General features: G+C 39.4%; 5 protein-coding genes and 1 pseudogene across 6 annotated transcripts in view; all 6 read left to right on the top strand.

The window, feature by feature from the left end:
* The window catches only part of LOC118811965 (UDP-glucuronosyltransferase-like), a 69,754-nt gene that overhangs the window by 9,728 nt on the left and 36,587 nt on the right, over positions 1–23,439 (top strand). Inside the window, exon 1 of one of the 2 annotated variants that reach the window (XM_036576619.1) lies at positions 3,260–4,147. The exons of the other annotated variant lie outside the window; for it this stretch is intronic. Coding sequence (XP_036432512.1) covers positions 3,305–4,147 — 843 coding nt within the window. The 5' untranslated portion in view covers positions 3,260–3,304. Of the gene's footprint in view, positions 1–3,259; positions 4,148–23,439 lie in introns of those variants that run through there. 2 annotated transcript variants of the gene reach the window in all.
* LOC118812028 lies at positions 4,781–7,658 on the top strand (annotated as a pseudogene).
* LOC118811997 (UDP-glucuronosyltransferase 1A5-like) lies at positions 8,882–9,867 on the top strand. Its single transcript, XM_036576642.1, has one exon. The coding sequence runs from the start codon at positions 8,956–8,958 to the stop codon at positions 9,850–9,852; it is 897 nt and encodes a 298-aa protein (XP_036432535.1). The 5' UTR covers positions 8,882–8,955; the 3' UTR covers positions 9,853–9,867.
* LOC118812011 (UDP-glucuronosyltransferase 1A5-like) lies at positions 12,727–13,679 on the top strand. The gene has a single exon (XM_036576668.1). It carries the CDS (start codon positions 12,804–12,806, stop codon positions 13,662–13,664), a length of 861 nt encoding a protein of 286 aa, XP_036432561.1. The 5' UTR covers positions 12,727–12,803; the 3' UTR covers positions 13,665–13,679.
* On the top strand, positions 15,468–16,409 carry LOC118812023 (UDP-glucuronosyltransferase 1A5-like). Its single transcript, XM_036576695.1, has one exon. The coding sequence runs from the start codon at positions 15,549–15,551 to the stop codon at positions 16,407–16,409; it is 861 nt and encodes a 286-aa protein (XP_036432588.1). The 5' UTR covers positions 15,468–15,548.
* Positions 21,141–22,943, top strand: LOC118812015 (UDP-glucuronosyltransferase 1A1-like). The gene has a single exon (XM_036576681.1). It carries the CDS (start codon positions 22,083–22,085, stop codon positions 22,941–22,943), a length of 861 nt encoding a protein of 286 aa, XP_036432574.1. The 5' UTR covers positions 21,141–22,082.

The raw sequence follows: 23,439 nt of genomic DNA, 5'->3' as shown, positions 1-23,439 counted from the left end.
ATATACATAATACATAATACATAAATATACAATATTTTGAATGAAAGGTCAAAAAGAATTAGGTATTTATTATAGAATATTTTTATAGCTCATTTTGCTCATGGTTACCAGGCGTGCCAATATTTGTAGAGTGCACTGAGTTAGGCAAATAGGGACATTTTTTTTTTTAACTTAATTCATGCTGATCCTCACTGTTGGCAGTTTTCTTCATGTAAATATTTTGTTAACGTTTCATGATAAATTTGCTCATCATTTAAATCTTTTAAAGTTCCAAAAATTATGTATTATTTTAGTTTAATCATTCCTCAAATTAGCTCAGTAACACTGAGATTAATAACTGATCATCACATTGATTTATCAGTCTACTCGGGTTTTAGCAGAGCTCAGTAACGCTGAGATTAATAACCGATCACATTGATTTAACAGTCTAATCAGGCTTTAGCAGAGCTCATTAACACAGATTAATAACTGATCACATTGATTTATCAGTCTACTCAGGCTTTAGCAGAGCTCAGTAACACTGAGATTAATAACCGATCACATTGATTTAACAGTCTACTCAGGCTTTAGCAGAGCTCAGTAACACTGAGATTAATAACTGATCATCACATTGATTTATCAGTCTACTCGGGCTTTAGCAGAGCTCAGTAACGCTGAGATTAATAACTGATCACATTGATTTATCAGTCTACTCAGGCTTTAGCAGAGCTCAGTAACACTGAGATTAATAACCGATCACATTGATTTATCAGTCTACTCAGGCTTTAGCAGAGCTCAGTAACGCTGAGATTAATAACTGATCACATTGATTTATCAGTCTACTCAGGCTTTAGCAGAGCTCAGTAACGCTGAGATTAATAACTGATCACATTGATTTATCAGTCTACTCAGGCTTTAGCAGAGCTCAGTAACGCTGAGATTAATAACCGATCACATTGATTTATCAGTCTACTCAGGCTTTAGCAGAGCTCAGTAACACTGAGATTAATAACCGATCACATTGATTTATCAGTCTACTCAGGCTTTAGCAGAGCTCAGTAACACTGAGATTAATAACCGATCACATTGATTTATCAGTCTACTCAGGCTTTAGCAGAGCTCAGTAACACTGAGATTAATAACCGATCACATTGATTTATCAGTCTACTCAGGCTTTAGCAGAGCTCAGTAACACAGATTAATAACCGATCACATTGATTTATCAGTCTACTCAGACTTTAGCAGAGCTCAGTAACGCTGAGATTAATAACCGATCACATTGATTTATCAGTCTACTCAGGCTTTAGCAGAGCTCAGTAACACTGAGATTAATAACCGATCACATTGATTTATCAGTCTACTCAGGCTTTAGCAGAGCTCAGTAACGCTGAGATTAATAACCGATCACATTGATTTATCAGTCTACTCAGGCTTTAGCAAAGCTCAGTAACGCTGAGATTAATAACCGATCACATTGATTTATCAGTCTACTCAGGCTTTAGCAGAGCTCAGTAACACTGAGATTAATAACCGATCACATTGATTTATCAGTCTACTCAGACTTTAGCAGAGCTCAGTAACGCTGAGATTAATAACCGATCACATTGATTTATCAGTCTACTCAGGCTTTAGCAGAGCTCAGTAACGCTGAGATTAATAACCGATCACATTGATTTATCAGTCTGTTCAGGCTTTAACAGAGCTCAGTAACACTGAGATTAATAACTGATCGTCACATTGATTTATCAGTCTATTTAGGCTTGAGTAGGAACTTCAGTGTTTGTAAAGAGGATGTCAGTTCTTTTTAGAATTTGTCTAATGAGCATGTTTGCTATGTTGATATGCCATAGTTAATAATTGAACATGCATTGATGACATTTTGAATATTGTATGTTTTTTTTTTTTTATTTATTTTGTGAGTAACTATTCTAAAAGTGTTCTCCTAAAAATGTGTAAAAAAAGTAACTGTATTCTCAATTCTGCCTTTAGAAAATGCAACCTGGACTGAATACAGATACTCAATTTCTGTATTCCGTATTTGTATTCTTAATACTTGTATTTCATTATATCCCAACCCTGATTATAGCAATAGTCAGTGGAGTAATGGAATCAAAGGAATTGCAAAAAACAAGCACAAAATATAAATGTGTCACTTACTTAATTCCGTGAAAAAATATTAACTTAAGTTAGGTAAGACATGTCTGACTTGTTGGGCACCTTCAGAGCAGAGTCTAAGTTTATCATTTCACATGACCACGTTTAAAGCCAAGTAAGCATGACCATGCACTTGTTTTCAGCACTTGTTTCAAACTGTTCTCCAAACAGCGAGCTTTTGTCAACAAGCTTGTCATTTACTAGATAAAACGCTTTCATGCCAAATCAGTACTTTCCAAAATGCAGGTAATCAAAAAGCATTTTGGGGAGAAAAGTGCCACAAATTCCAACAAAAACCCAGATAAACATTTTCATTTACCCAAATGCAGCCCTTTCAGATCAGATACACTGTATTTGTTCAAAAGTATCCAGACAGTTTAAGCTGATTAAAGAGCACTGTTGTCATTTCCCGGAATCATGACAGAATAAAGATGCAAATGTTGCATAGTTGGATAGACAACATGAACACCAGAAGAGGTCACCATCTAAAGGATTTGAAGGTAGTGTTTTGTTTCACTCTTAGGCTGTTCATGACTTTGCTAGAGTGGTGAATGTTCTTTTTCAAAACTGGCCCTGATAGAAAAAATAAACTGATCATCAGTTGATCAGAGGAGCCTGAACCACCTGGCCTAATAAATGACTTCTTGGCAAGGCAAACAAGAATGTGCAATGTGCTCCTCAGTAAATGGAACTTAGCCCCATACCCCTTCACTCAGCCACTGATCATAGCAATCTCATAGCAAAGCAAGAGTAATTACCTGGATTTACTATAGAAATCAATTAAGTTAACAAACAGAATCAACAGTGTTCTGTACCTTCTTTAACTTTTAAAGCTTTTTTAGCTTTACATTCAGAAATTTTCCCTTTTCAATATTACTTTGTTTTTTTTGTTGCCCCCCCCCCACCCCCCCCCCAACTTGCCAGACTAAATTAGCTCACTTTATGCAAGTCATCATGAATTACAAAATGTCATTCTGATCCAGCTCTGTATAGTTGAGCTAGGGCAGTTCTGTGAATTCTAAGGGTAAAAGTGCAAGTGAACAGTTGTAAACATTAGCCAGCTCCACCTCATCATGTGCACAAGCTCCCCATTGAAATAAAACCCTTAACTCCCACTTTACTCACAATTTCTTTCTTTGACCACTGAGAACAAGACAGAGCATTGTTCAGGATGGCTGGCGTTCAGGTGTTGCTGAGTTTGCTCTGCTTGAGTTCAGCCCAGGCTGGGAAGCTGTTAGTAGTTCCAACAGATGGCAGTCACTGGATTGGGATGAAGCCTGTGGTGGAGGAGCTGGGAAAAAGGGGGCACCAGGTGTTGGTTGTCATTCCAGAAGTCATTATGGCACCTGGATCTCCAGAGCGTACCACCACTATCACCTATCCAGTACCTTTCACCGAAGAGGAGATGTATGAGGAATTTACAACCATTGTGCTGGATATCATCAGCCACAAAATCGTTACTGATCTGGACAGGCTCCGAAATTTCATCAAGGTTCTGAATTTGATTCGTGTAGTTTCGGTTAGGAACTCTGAGAGCCTGCTCTTCAACAAAACACTCATGCAGAAACTGAAAGACTGGGAATTTGACGCTGTTCTCACTGATCCTTTTGAGCCCACAGGAGCCATTATTGCTGAATACTTTTCCATCCCATCCATTTTCATGCAAGTTAACCTTGCCTGTGGTGTGGACTTCCAGGCCACCCAGTGTCCAAATCCACCGTCCTACGTTCCACAACGTTTTACGTTTTATACTGACCAGATGAGTCTCTGGCAGAGGACGGTGAACTTGATGAGGAACTTTCTGCAGCCGATGGCCTGTAGATACCTGTATAGCAGAGCAGACGAGATTGCCTCACGATTTCTTCAGAGAGAAACGTCCATGGTGGAGATTATGAGCCGTGCAGCTATATGGTTAATGCGCTTCGACTTTGCCTTTGAGTTTCCTCGACCAGTGATGCCAAACATGGTAATGATTGGAGGAATTTCTGCTGCTAAACCCAAGCCTTTGCCACAGGTAAGCCTTAGAAATGACACTCTTGTGACTGATGATGCCTTTTGGCAACCATAAAATTGTTTAATATGTTGATCTGTTACCCCCAGAAAACTAAAAAAAAATCACAGGTGCATCCCTTAATCTTAACACTCATTAAGAATGGGAAGACTTTATACATTTATACGAATTGTAAATGCCCTCATTGCCTTCAGGTTCACCACCAGTGGCTGTGTTTACATGCAAAGATTTTTGCCAATCCGATTGAATACAATCCGATTACAGATTCAGGCTGAGGTGTTTATATACACACTCTATTCAACAATTTGATGGAAAATCTTCATTTATATGCTCACTACAAGTAATCCGATGCAAAATAACGCGCATGCATGAAGTAGCGTTTAGAGTAAATGTTACCATGACAGCGAACATGTGAGGTCCAGTCCGCATGAGATGAGTTTCCAGTTGGCGCGCTGGAGTTTAAATTGCTTTAAAATGATGTCAGACCCAGGAAAACGTTCTTCACATGTCCTTATTAAAGAAGGCCGAGAGGAAGACGTCGTGTTCTGAGACACATAAGATGGACGTCCGTCCCACCACCGTCTTTTAAAGATCAAAGCTTCATCTCCTCTGCAGTCCAGTTTCTGCTCCGCCATGCTGAACGTTATAAACTTTCGCCATGACGCGACGCACATGCGCAGAACGTACTTACACGTTCCGATTGGAATGTAATCGGTTTCAGGCATTTACATGGCTATTATTCTTCTATTTATCGGATTATTTAGAGGTTTTCCCCATCTCGTTCAATTGGATAGAAATTGTATTCCGAATGGCCTCAATCGGACTAGACTATTCCGATTGAGGTGTTTACATGGACGTGTTCTATTCTGATTGAGCTATTAGTCGGATTATTAACGGATTATCAGGCTGCATGTAAACGTGGCTAATGATGCTTTTAAACTTTGCTGAACAGGGAATACAGCCCTCTTGAACATATTAAGCAAATGAGTCTTAGCACAACAGAAAAAATAAGTTCCTGCAGTGACATTAATTTTTGAAAAATAAACTAAAAAAATCCTCAAATCTTCAGGTTTTGCTAGCGCTAGATTATGATTTAGCTCAGCACACCACAGAATTGGTTATGGTCGAAATTGATTCTGGTGTTCTGTCACTCAAACCACAGCCACTTAGCGTCACTCGTTCAAATTTGAGTCTTTATTCTCTGTTCATGTTTAAGTGAAATAGTTTAATCTCACAATGAAAAAGTCCAAACTTTAAGTAAATTTATTCTGTTTACCAATAAAGCAATACTTCACAATGTAGCACATCTTAAGGTTTGAGAGTACCAGAGGTGTGGATTCAATTCACAAAATTGATGACCTGAGACTTGACTCGACAAAATCGTGAAAGACTTGCGACTTTGATTCAGCCTTGAGCCTCATGATTCAGAAAGACTCGAAACCCAAAGTGAGCGAAACTTGGAGAGTCTGACTGCAGACAGGATTCACAGCCGCTTACTTTTCCTGTGAGTGGAAAGAGCTGAAATTGCTGGGACACTCTGGACTAGTTGTCAGTGGTTTTAAAACTAAATCTTCCAGACTCGTAGGCATGTACAGCTCTTTTTATTTAGGCATGATGATACCACATACTCCAAAAAATGAACATATTGCTTATTTTAGGTGGAGAAATGCAGGAATTGGTATGAGGTTCTTCTGATCAAATACTTCGTCATACTTCAGCATCACTAGTGGCAAGAGCTACCTGCAGACCCTGCAATGAAATTTTGGGGTTTTTGGAGCCTTCTTTTAGCATCTTATGGTGACCTCTCAGATGAAATTGCTTGGGCTGCCTGGTCTGGACTAGTTAAAACCTTTTAAGGACCCATACAAACTTGCGGCAGACGGCGGCATAAAGCTACGCAAACATTGCCATGATGGCGTTGTGCCAGCGAAAATTGGTGATTTATCAGAGGACAGCTTTAGCAGTGTATACTGTTCATTTAGGGGAATATGCTTTGCACTTCTATTTTTGTTGTGTAATATTGTGGTCATTGGAATTCATCAACGAGACATTTGGCATCCATGGCTCCCCAAAAAGTGAACATATGGCTTATTCCACTGCTGCGATTGATGGCAAAAGTTGGGAAAACTGAACTCTTGATGGAGTGTTCCGCTCATCGTTGCCACTGCCAATGGCAGAATTGTTTGTTGTGGCTTCATTGAAAACAATGAATATCTGTTTTGCCGTCTATGTAGCGCAAACATGTTGACTGCAGCATAACTTGGTTAAAATAATGCATTGCAGTAATGTCATTATTCTCTCCCTGTAATGAAGTAGTGTAGAATATTGCAGTTTAAATTCTTACAATTCTATTTAAGATTATTCATTTTTACTGCCATTACTTTATATGTCTGTAAGAGAGCAGTACTAATTATGCTCTTTTATGCTTTTAAATTATTAATTTTCTCTGGGTAAGCATCTAATAACACTAATCTAATATGAAACTGATGGATAAAGATCCCTCTGCTGAAGGAGAGAACTTTGCAGACTAGACTCCATTTACCTTCAGAATGATTTACAGTTTATTCATAAACATTTTAATTTGAGGCAACTGTTTTAGAACTGTTTCTGACACTTTTGGGTACAGGGATATGAAAGACTGAAACACTAGTCTTTTTGGTAGTAAGTGTGAAATTAAATTGAGCTTGATTGTTAATGAGAAAGAGCAAGTGAACTGCTTTTAACATTTGCTTTCTAGCCAGCTCCACCCAGTTACGTGCACCAACTCCCCTTTGAAACTTCACTTACTGTGAAATCAAAGTTATTCTCTCCTTTCATCTTCTCTGTTCCACACTGAGAACAAAACATGGTGTACAATAACAGGGCATTGTTTAGGGTGGCTGGCGTGCAGGTCTTGCTGGGTTTGCTCTGCTTGAGTTTAGCTCAGGCGGGGAAGCTGTTAGTGGTTTCAACGGATGGCAGTCACTGGATTGGGATAAAGCCTGGGGTGGAGGGGCTGGAAAAAAGGGGCGCCAGGTAGTGGTTGTCATTCCAGAAGTGAATGAATCTTCAAAGCATACCATCACTATCATCTATCTAGTACCTTACACCAAAGCCCAGATGTTCGAGAGCTTTACAGCTGGCATGGCTGAAATCATCAGCCAAAACCTTGTCACTGATCTGGACAAGTTCTGGAATTTCCCCAAGCTTCTAGATCTGATTAGCGTGGTTTCACTTAGGAACTGTGAGATCCTGCTCTTCAACAAAGAGCTTGTGCAGAAACTGAAAGACTGGGAATTTGACGCTGTTCTCACAGATACCTTTGAGCCTACAGGAGCCATTATTGCTTAGTACCTTTCCATTCCATCCGTTTTCATGCAAGGTAACCTTCCATGTCCAAATCCAGCTTCCTATGTACCACAGCGTTATACATTTAAACCCAAACCTTTGCCAACGGTAAGCCTTAAAAATTACATTATCAAGGCTGTTTTTTTACACCAACTTCATGGAAGCTTCTCATAAATGTGAGGTTATTCTTGATCATGTTCTTTATGCTCTGTTGGTTTGGATCACAGGCATGGTGTGGGACTGACAGTAACTAATCTGGTCCAAAACATAACCCTACATCTGCCCACAAACTTTTCTATAACTCAAATGAGTGGTCACCCACCCTGCTCCTGGAGATTTGCCCTGCAGACTTCTAACCCTAATCAACCCAATGATTCTTACAAAATGCTTGATTAGCTGAATGAGGTGTGTTAGATTTGAGTTGCAGGTCAAACCTGCAGGAAGGTAGATCTCCGGGAAGAGCATCAATGACTGCTGACTTAAACATACCCAACCGTAAGTATATTCAGAAACATTGAAACATATCTCATGCTGTCTAAGGAAATGATTAGCATCTTTGCTAGTTTAATTAGATTGTTCAAAAAGTTCATATTAGTAATTTTTCAGCTATGTACAATAACATGTAGACCTCAATACTAAAAACTAGACACAAAACTCATCAGATCTGTTCAGTATTTTAAGTCATATACTCTGTTTACAGTAAACTTTGTCAGGTTTTCTGAGATTGTTGCTTTTGAAAATTGGGGCTTTCTAGATATTAATTTTAGTAGAACTTCATTCTGAATATATTTTTTTAGAATTTCATTTTGGAAGTCTATTTTATCATGTCATTATTATTATTCTGGATAATAAAGCATTAATAATTTAAGGCATCGCCAACCCTCTAACTTTGACAGCACAAAGCTTATTTAAAGCTAAAGTAAAAATGTAACCTGAAGACTTTTTATCTTGACACAGACATGTTTATTGTTATTGTGGTTAATGTTTGAATCCTCATTAGCTGCTATTCTATATATGGGCAAGCCACTACAGTAGGGTTTCTTCTTGAGCATTATGTTATATGTGTGAATTGTTGTCAAAGCACCTACGAGTTGGACCTTGTAGTGCAAATCAGCTTTGACTCTCTTACTGTCTTAAATGCGAGTGTTTTATTAATGTTTCTATGCATTTGTATACTGCTTACAAAGTGTGCCTGAATTTGAAAATGGATTTTGCTAGAGGTAAAGTGAATGTAATGTGAAGAATTTTGTCTCGTCTATGCTGTGGCTGTTGATCATTTGATGTCAGGTACTTTTTCTGGTTATAGTAAAAGCTGACCATTTGTATAGCAACCACTATTTACAAACTAAGCCCATCCCACATGATTACTCAATACACAGTTACACCTACTCCTCGAGATACATAGTGAACTTTAATCTATGTGGGACAGAGTCCAAGACTGCTTTGTTTTGGCATGATCTCTACGGCAGGTTTTGGGTTTTTTGATGAAGATGGCTGGCTTACAAATGCTGTTGTTCTTCTTCTGCCTGGGTTCAGTTCAGGCTGGGAAGCTGTTAGTGATTCCAGCAGATGGGAGCCACTGGACTGGGATGAAGCCTTTAGTGGAGGAGCTGGGAAGGAGAGGAAATCAGGTGGTGGTTGTCATTCCAGAGGAAAGTCTCAGTATGGGTCCTTCAGAGCATACGACCACACTTACATTTCCTGTACCCTACACTAAAGCTCAGCTACAAGAACAAATGTCATCAGGTATGGATTATGTTGTTAGTACAGACACGTCTGCTGATCTGGGAGGGCTTCTGGTTTCTTTCTTCAGTATGGAGATGCTCAAGACATTCACAGTACAAAATGCAGAGAGCTTACTGTACAGCAAGGATTTAATGAAGACACTGAAGGACTGGGACTTTGACGCCATTCTCACAGACCCCTATGAGCCTAAAGGAGCCATCGTTGGTGAATTCCTCAACATCCCGTCCATTTACATTTATGTTAACCATCCGTGTGGTGCTCATTTTTTGACCAGTCTGTGTCCAAGTCCAGCTTCTTATGTACCACAACGACATACTCACTATTCTGACCGGATGAACTTGTTCAGGAGGACTGTGAACACGGTAAAAGCTTTGCTGCAGCCCCTGGCCTGTAGACGTCTGTTTAGCCATGCAGACGAGATTGCCTCACGATTTCTGCAGAGAGACACATCCATGCTGGAGATCATGAGCCATGCAGCTATCTCATTAATGCGCTTTGACTTTGACTGGGAGTTTCCTCGACCAGTCATGCCTAACATGGTCATGATTGGAGGATTTTCTGTCACTAAACCAAAACCTTTGTCACAGGTAAGCTTTAAAAATGACACTGCCATGGCAGATTCTTCCAACAAGTAGGTTGGACCAGTCATGTGAAATCGTTAATAACTAACATTGTCTTTGGTCCAGAACTGCTATTGTTTCCTCCAAACATGTCCTTGGTGATTGCAGCCAAAGGCCTCCATTTTTACCTTATCAGTCCACAGCAGTTGTTTCAAAATGCCTCTGGCTTATCTATATGTTATTTTGTATATGTCAGACATTGACTTTTGTGATAAGGTCACAATGTTTTTCTTCTCATGAGACCTCCATGAAGATCATGTTTGGGCAAACAACTCTGTAGAATAGAACAGTGCACGTCCTCCTCTGTGCCATCTAACCCTTCCTTCCAGTCCTTTGCTGTCATATTAGCTTTGCCTTTGTGGCCAACATATGAGCAGTCCTATCAGAACGTTTTCTCGGTCCCCCAGATCTTGCTTTGACTTCCACAGTTCTCCTTAACTGCCATTTCTTAGTGGAAATTACTGTGACATGACACAGAAGCAGAGCCTGATTGGTCCTCTTGTGTGTTTGTAGTGCTGATTGGCTCACAGATAGAACCTTATAGAACTAAGTAAGGGGTTTAACTTTGGAGACGGAACCTTTTTGTTTTCTAGATAAAAAGTCCAAAAATGCACACAATTTAAAAACACACCTCACATAATGTTATGAGGTTGTCACAGAATTCGAATATGTGAATAACTTAATTATTTATTTATTTATTTTTGACAAAAATGTCACATAGAGCCTTACAATCCCAAGGCAATTCAATTTAATTTATACTCTGGATTTGTCATCAGCTGAAAATTCCTATTGACAATTCTTGACCTGCTTCCCCAGGACTAATGAGTTAATTAAGGCCTAGCAATAATAGTTTGCTGCGGGGGTTACGTTTACTACTTCTGACTTTAAAAATAATTAAAAAAAAAAAAAAATTGTAACTTACCCAGGGAATGCCAAAGTTTTTCATACATCTGTAACAACGCTGTTTCCACCAATCGTACACATGCTGGCTAAGTAACAGAATATGCTGTAGTTTGGGAAAATGCACCGTTTACTACAGTAACTACAGTGATGCTACAGAAGATGACAGTAGGCTTCTGACTGATGCTGAATTTCATCACAATGTGTTTATTACTTTCAGTAATTCCTTAACATTATTTCCACTGTGTGACCTGAGAACCTGAACCTGAACATGAAAATCACACATTTTCCAGAGTTAACAGTTTCCAATCTTCATCACTGACGTCCAGTTAGAGCAGCAGTGTCTGCATGTTCGAACTAATGAGTATATATATCATATGTCATGTATACAGGCAGTGACTGTTTATATCATATATATCATATATATAGCCAAAGAGTGTTTGTGTCATATGTATGTATCATATATACAGTCAGTGAGTGTTTATATCATGTATACAGGCCATGAGTGTTGGTCATATATACCATATATACAGCCAATGAATGTATAAATCAAATATACAGACACTGAGTGTATAGGTCATATATATTATGTAGACAGTCAGTGGTTTAGCTCCTTTGTGACCGTAGCCTCTCTCGTTCACACAGCTTGTGGATTCTTGTCTTGTGGAGGCTCTCGAGGGAAACTGGAGCTCCATTTTGCTGTTGCTCTTATTAGTTTACTGCTCACTGATTTATCTGTAGTTCTCACAGAAACACTGTCCAAACTAACTGTTTTGGGTGACAAACGAACTCAACAAGGCAATAAGTAGAAACAGCTATTATCAAGAGAGGCGTCAAAGGAGGCATTTCTCCTTCACCCTCCTGCTGTGCCAGAAAGCCTCAGCTGCCTGCCCCACTCACCCTCCTTTCTCAGAAAAATATACTAAACTATCACTGGGGTGGCACCTTCATGTTTTTCTTAATCTATTCATAATAGCCTGTTACCATGATAGGCTTCCAACAATAGACATTGTTTTCCATGGACATTGTTTTTCACACTCAGTTTCTAACAGTAGGGATTGGTCTTCATTGGTCAGTCTAAATAGTTCTGTTCAATTACTGGATCATTTCTCTATTCAGTATTCATTATTGTTTATTCATGGTCAGTTCTTCATTATTTTTATTGCTCTCTTTGTGTTTTGTTTTTATTCGGTGTCGTTCAGAGGAGGATTGTTCCCTTTTTCAGACTTGGTTCAACTGAAGGTTTCTTCTTTTTGCTTTAAGGTAGTTTTTCATTGCCTCTGTTGCGCTTGATGATGTTAATTAGGGTCTCGACCCGTATTGCTGTAAAGCTGCTTTCTGACAACGCTCATGCAAACTCCCAAAGTGCTATGCAAATACATTTGAACTGAATTGTATGGAACTTGCAGTCTTATGTTCAGTATTTGACCAAGAGTACTACAGTCACTGAGTCATCGTAGTACTATGTAAACAGCTAGGCATCAGCTTGCACTGATACTGATGGGTAAAAATATCAAACCAGGAAAATGTGTAAACAGCATTAAAAGATTGTGGTGTTAAAAATTGAGCTTTGCGTAAAGCACTAAAGCACAGGGTAATGTTGAAGTTTAACCTGAAGTCTTTTGCATCTGACACAGAAACATGAGTCATTGTGGTTAATGATCGATGACTCAAAGGTGCACTTTGTTAGGTTAGGTTGCCAAAACACCTGTTAGTTGGACTTATGGTGCAAAATGAGGTTATGCTCTCTAAATTCATGTCTTATTATTTTAATAAGTGCTGATGTTTTAATAGCTTAGAAAGATTTGTGTTTCTGTGTGTGCGTGTAATTTGAAGTTTGGTTGAATTCGTTTTCCACTAAAAGTAAAGTAAACAGATCTTGGCTGTTCCACTCTGGAGACTGTTGACAGTAGGCAGCTTTTTATATTTAGTTGAATATTAACAGATATGCTTACTAAATGCTGCATTTTGAGCAAAGGTTCACCTACTTGAGTGATACAATAGGCTTATCCTGCATGGGACAGAAGTCAGAATTACAAAGCTGAACACAAGGTATTGGGATTTTGATGAAGATGGCTGGAATGCAGATGCTGTTGTATCTTTTCTGCCTGGGTTCAGTTCAGGCTGGGAAGCTGTTAGTGATTCCAGTAGATGGGAGCCACTGGACTGGGATGAAGCCTTTAGTGGAGGAGCTGGGAAGGAGAGGAAATCAGGTGGTGGTTGTCATTCCAGAGGAAAGTCTCAGTATGGGTCCTTCAGAGCATACGACCACACTTACATATCCTGTACCTTACACTAAAGCTCAGCTACAAGAACTTGTATTGCCCTATATGGATGATTTTCTTAGTATAGACACATCTATTGATGTGGGAGGACTTCTGTTTTCTTTCATCACAGTGGAGATTCTTAAGACTTTTACAGTAAGAAATGCAGAGAGCTTACTGTACAACAAGGAGTTGATGAAGACACTGAAGGACTGGGACTTTGACGCCATTCTCACAGACCCTTTTGAGCCTCTGGGAGCCATCGTTGGTGAATTCTTCAACATATCATCCATTTACATGCAAGTTAACCATCCGTGTGGTGCTCACTTTCTGGCCAGCCAGTGTCCAAGTCCAGTTTCCTATATCCCACATCGATATTCTCAGTATTCCAACCGGATGAGCTTTTTCAGGAGGACTGTGAACATGGTGAGAGCTTTACTGCAGCCCCTGGCCTGTAGACGTCTGTTTAGCCATGCAGATGAGATTGCCTCAAGATTTCTGCAGAGAGAAACATCCATGCTGGAGATCATGAGCCATGCAGCTATCTGGTTCCTGCGCTTTGACTTTGCCTTTGAGTTTCCTCGACCAGTGATGCCTAACATGGTCATGATTGGAGGATTTTCTGTCCCTAAACCAAAACCTTTGCCACAGGTAAGCTTTTAAAAATGACATTGCCATGATTGATTCTTCCAACAAGTTCATGAAAGCTTTTCATAAATGTGAAGCTTTCCATGATTGTGTTTTCTGTGCTGTTTAGATTGGATCAGTTGTCGGGATGATTTGTCACTGACTTGGTCCTTGGTGCAAAACATAGGCTTAACCCCACATCTGTTCACACACTTTTATTTCACCTCAAACCAGTGATCACTAACTGTGCTCCTGGAGATCTGCCTTCCTGCAGACTTCCAACCATAAACCATCCCAACTGATCTATCTAAATATCTCCTTTCAAAGTCCCTGATTAGCTGAATGAGGTGTGTAGATTTGGGTTACAGGTGAAACCAACAGGAAATCAGGATTTGTGACTGCTGACCTAACCACAAGCATATTAACTCCTACATTAAACCATAACCAAAAGTACAACACATAATCACAAAATATCTTGTGGCCTTAAAGAAATTGTTTGCATCTTTAATCAAATTAGAGGTTTAGATAATCATACTGTAGTGATATTGTGCCACCACAAGTAATATTCTGTTATTATTTCAAATATTATAGTGAATTTGACATTATATGTCCTAATATGCTATCCAATGCCTGTCACTGTTCCTGGATGTTTCAGACATGAAGTTGTGCAGCCACTTCTCAAAAACATGGACATTTCTCAATTATTCCTCTTTAAAGTGCTTGGAAAATTTGTTCTTTCACATCTTTGGGCTCATTTGACTAACCATGGAAATTTCAAAATCAGTCTAGTTTATTTCAGTTTATTTTTCAGATATGAAGTCAATTAATGTATGTAATATATTTTTTAGAAATAGTCAATGAGTTTATACATTATACATATCAAGTACAGTCAATGAGTGTATGTATCACACATATGCCGATTATACCCTTTTGAAAATCAGGGCATTCTGAATATTGATTTTAGTAGAAATTGATTCTGAATATGCATTTTTTAGCACTTCATTCTGGATATCAATTTTATTAAGTCATTATTATAATTCTGGATATTAAGGCTTTAATAATTTAAGGTTAGAATGCATCCCGAAGACCTTTTATCCTGACACATCCACAGTTGTTGTGGTTAATGATTGAACCCTCATTAGCTGCTATTCTATATATGGGCAAGTCAGTACACTAAGGTTTTATCTTGAGCATTGTGTAATATATGTCAGTTGTTGCCAAAGCACCTACAAGTTGGACCTTTTTTGGGGAACCAGTTTTTACTCTCTGATTGTATTAAATGCTAGTGTTTTGATAGTTTTGAACTGTTAACTAATAATACTAATGTCAGACATTTTAACTAGACTTTTTTTGTGCTGTATTAAGTGAGGAGCAGCCTCACTTATGGGCAGTTGGGTCACTATGGCCTGTCTGATGCTTGTTATCTTGTCTCTGAAAAAAAAAGCAGTAAGTTCATTGCGCTTAGGGGCTGAGAGAAACTCAGGATCCAGAAATGTCAGGGGCTTTGTCAGTCTATCAGCAGTGGCAAATAGGGTATGGGACTTTTTTATGATTTTGTTTATAATGTCAGAAAAGACTTGTGTTTCAATGCATGTGTAAACTTGAACTGTGCCTGAAGTTGTTATGGACTTTGCTAAAGGTAAAGTGGATGTAATGTGAAGAATCTTGCCTCTTGTACTGTAGGGGCTGTTGATCACGTGTTTTGGCAGGTTCTTTTTCTGGTTATTTTTTAAAGCTGATTCTTTGTATAGCAGCCACTATTTACCAAAGCAAGCCCATCCCACATGATTACTCAATGCTTTTTTGAACAAAGGTACACCTGCTCCTAGAGATACATAGTGAACTTTATCCAACACGGGACAGAGCTCAGTACCGCTTTGCTTTCAGTGTGATCTCAATAAGGCTGGTAGCAGGTTTTTGATGAAGATGGCTGGCTTACATTTGCTGTTGTTTCTCTTTTGCCTGGGTTCAGTTCAGGCTGGGAAGCTGTTAGTGATTCCAGCAGATGGCAGCCACTGGACTGGGATGAAGCCTTTAGTGGAGGAGCTGGGAAGGAGAGGGAATCAGGTGGTGGTTGTCATTCCAGAGGAAAGTCTCAGTATGGGTCCTTCAGAACATACGACCACACTTACATTTCCTGTACCTTACACTAAAGCTGAGATAGAAGAAGTTATGTCATCAGGTATAGAAGATATTGTTAGTACAGACACATCTACTGATCTGGGAGGACTTCTGATTTCTTTCCTCTCTGTGGAGAAGCTTAAGACATTCACAGTACAAAATGCAGAGAGCTTACTGTACAACAAGGAGTTGATGAAGACGCTGAAAGACTGGGACTTTGACGCCATTCTCACAGACCCTTTTGAGCCTAAGGGAGCCATCGTTGGTGAATTCCTCAACATACCGTCCATTTATCTTCATATTAACCATCCTTGTGGTGCTCATTTTCTGGCCAGCCAGTGTCCAAGTCCAGCTTCTTACATACCACAACGATATACTGAGTATTCTGACCGGATGAGCTTTTTCAGGAGGACTATGAACATGGTGAGAGCTTTACTGCAGCCCCTGGCCTGTAGACGTCTGTTTAGCCATGCAGACGAGATTGCCTCACGATTTCTGCAGAGAGACACATCCATGCTGGAGATCATGAGCCGTGCAGCTATCTCATTAATGCGCTTTGACTTTGACTGGGAGTTTCCTCGACCAGTGATGCCTAACATGGTCATGATTGGAGGATTTTCTGTCACTAAACCAAAACCTTTGTCACAGGTAAGCTTTTAAAATGACATTGCCATGGCAGATTCTTCCAACAAGTTCATAAAAGCTTGTGAGGTTGTGGGTTTTTTCTTAATTGTGTTTTCCACACTGTTTAGGTTGGACCAGTCATTATGTGGGATGTTTATTAACTAATCTTGTCTTTGGTCCAAAACTGCTCATTTCTTCTCCCAACATACCTTTGGCGATTGTGGCCAAAGGGTTTAATTTTTATCTTATCAGTCATTTTATTTTAAAATGCCTCTAGCTTATCTAGATGTTAGTTTGTATATGTCAGACATTGACTTTTGTGCTGAGGTCACAGGCTTTTCTTCTTATTAACCTCCATGCAGATCATGGTTGTGCAAAAAACTCTATAGGACGCAACGGTGCACTACCACTCCTGTGCCATCTAGCCCTTCCTTCAGTTTGTTTGCTGTCATATTAGCTTTGCCATTGTGGCCAGCATACAAGCAGTTGCATCTGTGAGTTTTCTTAGTCCTCCAGATCTTGCCTTGACTTGCACAGTTCCCCTTAATTGCCATTTCTTGACATTTTGGACAGTGGACATTGCATGCTAGTAGTTCTTTGATATCTTTCAATAGTCTTTTGCTGCTTTGTAGGCTTTAATTAGCTTTACTTTCACATCCTGAGTAGCTGCTTAGAGGCGCCCATGGTTGTTGAGTGTTAGCACAAGTGTTGAAGTGTCAGACAGTTTGTTTTGATCTGGAATTGTCATCAGCTGACAATTCCTAATGAAAATACTTGACCTGCCTGCCATGCGTGTCTGCATGTTCCAACCAATGAGTTTATACACCATGTATATGCTATACAGTCAATGAGTATATTTCATATATATCATATATCAAGTCAATGAGTGCATTTGTCTGTGGTGTATCTTAGTGTATATCTCATATTTATCAAATATATGGTCAGTGAGTGTATATATCATATCTATAGTCAATGAGTGTGTATATCATATATCCAGTCAATAGGGAAGTTTATTCATATAGCACCTTTCATACACTGCTGTAATTCAAAGTGCTTTAAAAATGAGAAAATACAGAGTCATTTAAAGTAAAATAAAAGAGAATAGAAATTAAAAATATGATTAAAACAATGGATTTGAAAGAGAAAATCATTAAATTGAAAATGAAATTAGGAATTAGGATATTTAAAAAATAAATTAAAAGTTAAATTTGAATTTAAAAAATGCTGTGACAGAGGAGCAGGTCTCGAAATGCTAAGTGTTCAAACAAATAGGAACGTTTTCAGGCCGGATTTTAGTCTCCTCTGTCAGGGCTCTTCTAATGCTCTCTGTATAGTATCTAAATGCTGCTTCTCCATGTTTAATCTTCTCCTATGGTAGGACTAACTCAATATATTGCTGACAAGCTTAATTTGTGTGAAAGGCACAGTTGAATGTTTTCAGTCTATTTTTTAAAAAAGGTTAATATTCTGAGCACATCTCACAGCTTCAGGAGGTTTATTCTAACTGACGGAGGCATAATGGCTCAATGCTGCCTGAGGCTCACTTTGGGCCTTTATTTCACCAGCCTATCAGTAATGTAAGTAGGACCTTGTCCATGTAATGATTTATAAATAGGAAGCAGTTTTTGAGATCTGTTATGGATTTGATATGGCTGTTGAAGTGAGTTCTGAGTCAACTTGGACTCTGAGGTTTTTGACTTGTGTTTTTGCATTTAAAGCCTTACAACTTAGGCAAGCAATCACCTTCCATCCATCCATCATCTAAACCGCTTATCCTTCTGGGTCGCGGTGGGGTGCTGGAGCCTATCCCAGCTGTCATCGGGCGGAAGGCAGGATACAATTACAGACCAGTTACAGGAGTTCAAGCAATCACCTTCCTTTTTCCAAAAATTATTACTTCCTTTTTTTGTCTTTGTTTAGCCATTGAGGCACTTCCGGTTTCAATGAGTTTGATGCATGTACACAGAAAGTCTATAAGACTGTAGTCGTCAGGTGAACAGGTGATGTAAATCTGGCTGTCGTGCAATTTTATGGTCCTGCAGAATTTGGCCAAGTGCATTTTACTTGAGTCAAAGTTTAGACAGATGTCATTTAGGATCTTAACCAAAGCCATTTCATTACTGTGATATGGGTGAAAACCAGGCTGAAAATGATCAGAGCAGCTATTTCAGTTTAAGAAGTGGTTGAGCTGCATAAGTACAACTTTTTCCTGTGATTTTACCCTAAAAAGGGAGATTAGAAATGGGTCTGTAATTGCTAAGGGAACTGCAATTGCAGCGGGATCTAGATCTTCTTTAAAAGTGGTTTAAAAACTGGTCTTCAGTGATTCTGGAAAAATACCTGAGGTTGATGAGTTATTTACTATTTGAAGAGGATTTGTTTTCAAGCAGTCAAAAATGTCTTCGAGGAACTTTGCAGGTAAGACGTCAAGGCAGCAAGAGGACAGCTTTAAGTTTTCCTTGAGAATTTTGACACTGATAATACTAAATTCAGACATTGTAACTAGATTTTTTCTGTGCTGTATTATGTGAGGAGCAGCTTGATTTACTTGCAGTTGGGTCACTGTGGCCTGTGTGATGCCTGTTATGTTGTCTTTGAAAAAAGCAGCAAATTCAAAATTGCACTTAGAGACTGAGAGAAATGCAGGTTCCAGAACTATAGGGGGCTTTTGTTAACAGTGACAAAGTTCGAGTTATTTGTGTTTTAGTTTATAATGTCAGAAAAGAAGGACTGTCTGGCTATTTTTGTTTCTGAGTTGTAATTTTAAGGCTTTGTCTGTACATATCATAGTGAACGTCGAGGCTAGTTTTTCTCTATTTGCGTTTAGCTTTTCCGCATTGTGTTGTTAGAGCTTTCACTGCTTCTTCACCCCTCCAGGGAGACTTGTGAGATTTTCGTCTACAATAAGTGTATATATCATATACAGTCAATGAGTGTGTATATATTATGTATTGTACATACATCAATGAGTGTATAAATCATATAGATATCCTATATACTATCAGTGGTTCAGCTCCTTTGTGATTGTAGCCTCTCGCTCTCGGCCACACAGCTCATGAATTCCTGTCACAGTGGAGGATCTCGAGGGGAACTGGAGCAGTTTGCTTGTCACTGAAACACTGTCCAAGCCAAATCTTTTTGGTGATAAACAAGCTCACCACGGCAATAAGTACAAACAGCTTTAATCAAGAGAGCCATCAATGGAATGCATTTCCTATTCACCCTCCTGCTGTGCTGAAATGCCTTACCTAAATTATCACTGGGGTGGCACATTCATTTCTTTCTCAATCTGTTCATAATAGCCTGTTACCATGATAGGCTTCCTACAATAGTCATTGTTGTCATGGACTTAATTCTCAGTCACACTCAGTTTCTAACAATAGGGATTGGTCTTCATTGGTTAATCTAAATACTTATGTCCAGTTACAGGATCATTACTCTATTCAGTACTCATTATTGTACAACCCCAATCCCAGTTGGGACGCTGTGTAAAATGTAAATAAATATAAATACTCATTTAGAACTTGTTGGCAGCAACGCATCTCAAAAAAGATGGGACGGGGTAACAAATGGCTGGAAAACTAAGTGGTACTAATAAAAAAACAGCTGGAGGAGCAATTGGCATCTAACTCACATGACTGGATATGGAAAGAGCATTTTAGAGAGTCAGAGTCTCTCAGAAGCAAAGATGGGCAGAGGTTCACAAATCTGTGAAAAATTGTGGAACAAGTTCAAAATATGTTCCTCAGCGTAAAATTGTGAAGACTTTGGATATCCCACCATCTACAGTACGTAATATCAAAATATTCTGAGAATCCGGAGAGATCCCTGTACACGAGGGACAAGGCCGACGGTCAGTATTGGGTGCTCGTGATCGTCAGACCCTCAGGCACCACTGCATTGAAAACAGGCATGATTCTGTACTGGAAATCACTGCATGAGCTCAGGAACACTTTTGGAAATCACTGTCTATGAACAAAGTTCACTGTGCAAGCCACAAATATAAGTTAAAGGCATATCATGCAAAGAAGCAGCCATAGGTCAACACGGTCCAGAAACGCTGCCGTCTTCTCTGGGCCAAAGCTTGTTTAAAAAACTGTTCTGTGGTCAGATTAATCAAAATTTGAAATTCGTTTTGGAAACCATGGACAACGTGTCCTGCAGACTCAAGAGGAGAGGGACCATCGAGCTTGTTATCAGTACACAGTTCAAAAGCCTGCATTTCTGATGGTCTGGGGCTACATTAGTGCCTATGGTGTGGGCAGATTACACATCTGGAAAGGCTCTATCAATGCTGAACTGTATATAGAAGTTTTAGAACAAAATATGCTCCCATCCAGACAGCGTCTCTTTCAGGGAAGGCCTTGCATATTTCAGCAAGACAATGCTAAACAACATATTGCATCCATCACAACAGCATGGCTCCACAGAAGACTCTGGGTGCTGAACTGGCCTGCAGTCCAGACCTTTCACCAATAGAAAACATTTGGCACATCATGACACGAAAAATCCTGCAAAGAAGACCCAGGACTGTTGAGCAGCTAGAATCCTACATCAGACAAAAATGGGACAACATTCCTCTCCCAAAACTCCAGCAATTGGTCTCCTCACTTCCCAGACGTTTACAGGCTGTTGTTAAAAGAAGAGGGGATGCTACACAATGGTAGACACGGCCCTGACCCAACTTTTCTGAGATGTGTTGCTGCCATCAAGTTCTAAATCAGTTAATCTTTTATTTGATATGTAAAATGTCTCACTTTCAAAATCTGATATGTGTTCTATGTTCTATTGTGAATAAAACATGGGTCTGAGATTTGCAAATCATTTGCATTCTGTTTTTGTTTACATTTATTTACATTTTCCACAGCATCCCAACTTTTTTGGAATTGGAGTTGTAATCGATGCCTGGACCCATATTTTTTTAAAGCTGCTTTGTGATGACACTAATTAGAAATAGTGCTATACAAATGCATTTGAACTGAATTGTATGAATCTTCAATATTTAAACAAGTGTGCAACAGTCATCGCAGTGCCATGTGAACAGCGTGGCTTCAGCCTTCATTGAACAGATGGGTCAAAATATGACACTAGAATGTGTTAACATTATTAAAACATTTGTAGCCTTAAAAACTGAATGCATTGTAAACACAGTTTTGCATAAAGCACTAAAGCACAAACTAATGTTAAAATGTAACCTGAATTCTTTTCTGACACAGAGACGTGGGTTATTGCGATTAATGATTGATGACTGAATTTTGAAGTCTTATGTAATGTTTCTGAAATTTGTTGGGTTGCCAAAGCACCTGTTAGTTGCAAATGCAAATGAGCTTTAACTGTCTACATTCAGTCTGGTGTTTTAGTAGCTGAAAGAGATTGATGTTTCTGTACATGGTGGGTTAATTTTTTGCTTGAAGTAGACAAATCCTGTCTGTTCTAGTCTGGTGGCTGTCAAAGGTAGGATGAAGTTCACTATATATCACTGAAGTAGGTTTACCTTATCTCTAAACTCGGTGTTGAGTAAACGTGTGGGTTAATATACAGTTCATGTTAAAATGACTGTACATTAACCCACATGCTTACTCAGCACTGCGTTTTAAACAAAGGTACATCTACTTCAGTGATATATAGTGGACTTCATCCTATGGAGTACAGCCTAGGACTGCTTTCTGCATGATCTCCACAATCTGAACACAAGGTATTGGGATTTTGATGAAGATGGCTGGCATGCAGATGATGTTGTGTCTTTTCTGCCTGGGTTCAGTTCAGGCTGGGAAGCTGTTAGTGATTCCAGCAGATGGGAGCCACTGGACTGGGATGAAGCCTTTAGTGGAGGAGCTGGGAAGGAGAGGGAATCAGGTGGTGGTTGTCATTCCAGAGGAAAGTCTCAGTATGGGTCCTTCAGAACATACAACCACGCTTACATTTCCTGTACCCCACACTAAAGCTGAGATAGAAGAAGTTTTATCCTCCAGCCTTTACGATATTGTTAGTATAGACACATCTACTGATCTGGGAGGACTTCTGATTTCTTTCCTCACTGTGGAGACACTTAAGACTTGGACAGTACAAAATGCAGAGAGCTTACTGTACAACAAGGAGTTGATGAAGACGCTGAAAGACTGGGACTTTGACGCCATTCTCACAGACCCTTTTGAGCCTCTGGGAGCCATCGTTGGTGAATTCCTCAACATCTCGTCCATTCATATTCATGTTAACCATCCATGCAGTGCTCACTTTCTGGCCAGCCAGTGTCCAAGTCCAGTTTCCTATATCCCACATCGATATACTCAGTATTCTGACCGGATGAGCTTTTTCAGGAGGACTGTGAACATGGTCAGAGCTTTGCTGCAGCCCCTGGCCTGTAGACGTCTGTTTAGCCATGCAGACGAGATTGCCTCACGAATTCTGCAGAGAGACACATCCATGCTGGAGATCATGAGCCGTGCAGCTATCTCATTAATGCGCTTTGACTTTGACTGGGAGTTTCCACGACCAGTGATGCCTAACATGGTCATGATTGGAGGATTTTCTGTCCCTAAACCAAAACCTTTGCCACAGGTAAGCTTTTAAAAATGACATTGCCATGATTAATTTTTCTAACAAGTTAATGAAAGCTTTTCACAAATGTGAAGTTTTCTGTGATCATATTTTTTGTGCTGTTTAGATTGGATCAGCTGTGGTGTGGAATGATTTTTAACTAGCTGTGCTCTTGGTGCAAAATGTAATATTAACCCTATATCTGCCCACGCACCTTTACGTAACTTAAAGCAGCAATCGCCAACCATGCTCCTTTTTTTCCTATTTACAGTGCCTGACAAATGATTCTTTTGCATCTGTGGGCTCATCTGAGAAAAAAGGGATTTTTCAGAATATTCCAGTCTAGTTTTAACCCTCTACATAGTACAGTGACATTATCGGCCATAAGCTCCTCGTTAAGCGTCTTAAACATGTGTTGAGTTTTTAATGGAGCAGAGCTAAATTGGTTCACATCCTATCTTTGTTATAGGATCTTTGCAGTTTATGTTGTCGATTTCTCTTCATCTGTCTCTACCATCAGCTATGGTGT

Source organism: Colossoma macropomum, unplaced genomic scaffold (genome assembly GCF_904425465.1).
Source record: "Colossoma macropomum unplaced genomic scaffold, Colossoma_macropomum, whole genome shotgun sequence".
Taxonomy (NCBI): Eukaryota; Metazoa; Chordata; class Actinopteri; order Characiformes; family Serrasalmidae; genus Colossoma; species Colossoma macropomum.
Note: the sequence above shows the minus strand (reverse complement) of the source record. Positions and strands in the feature narration are given on the sequence as shown.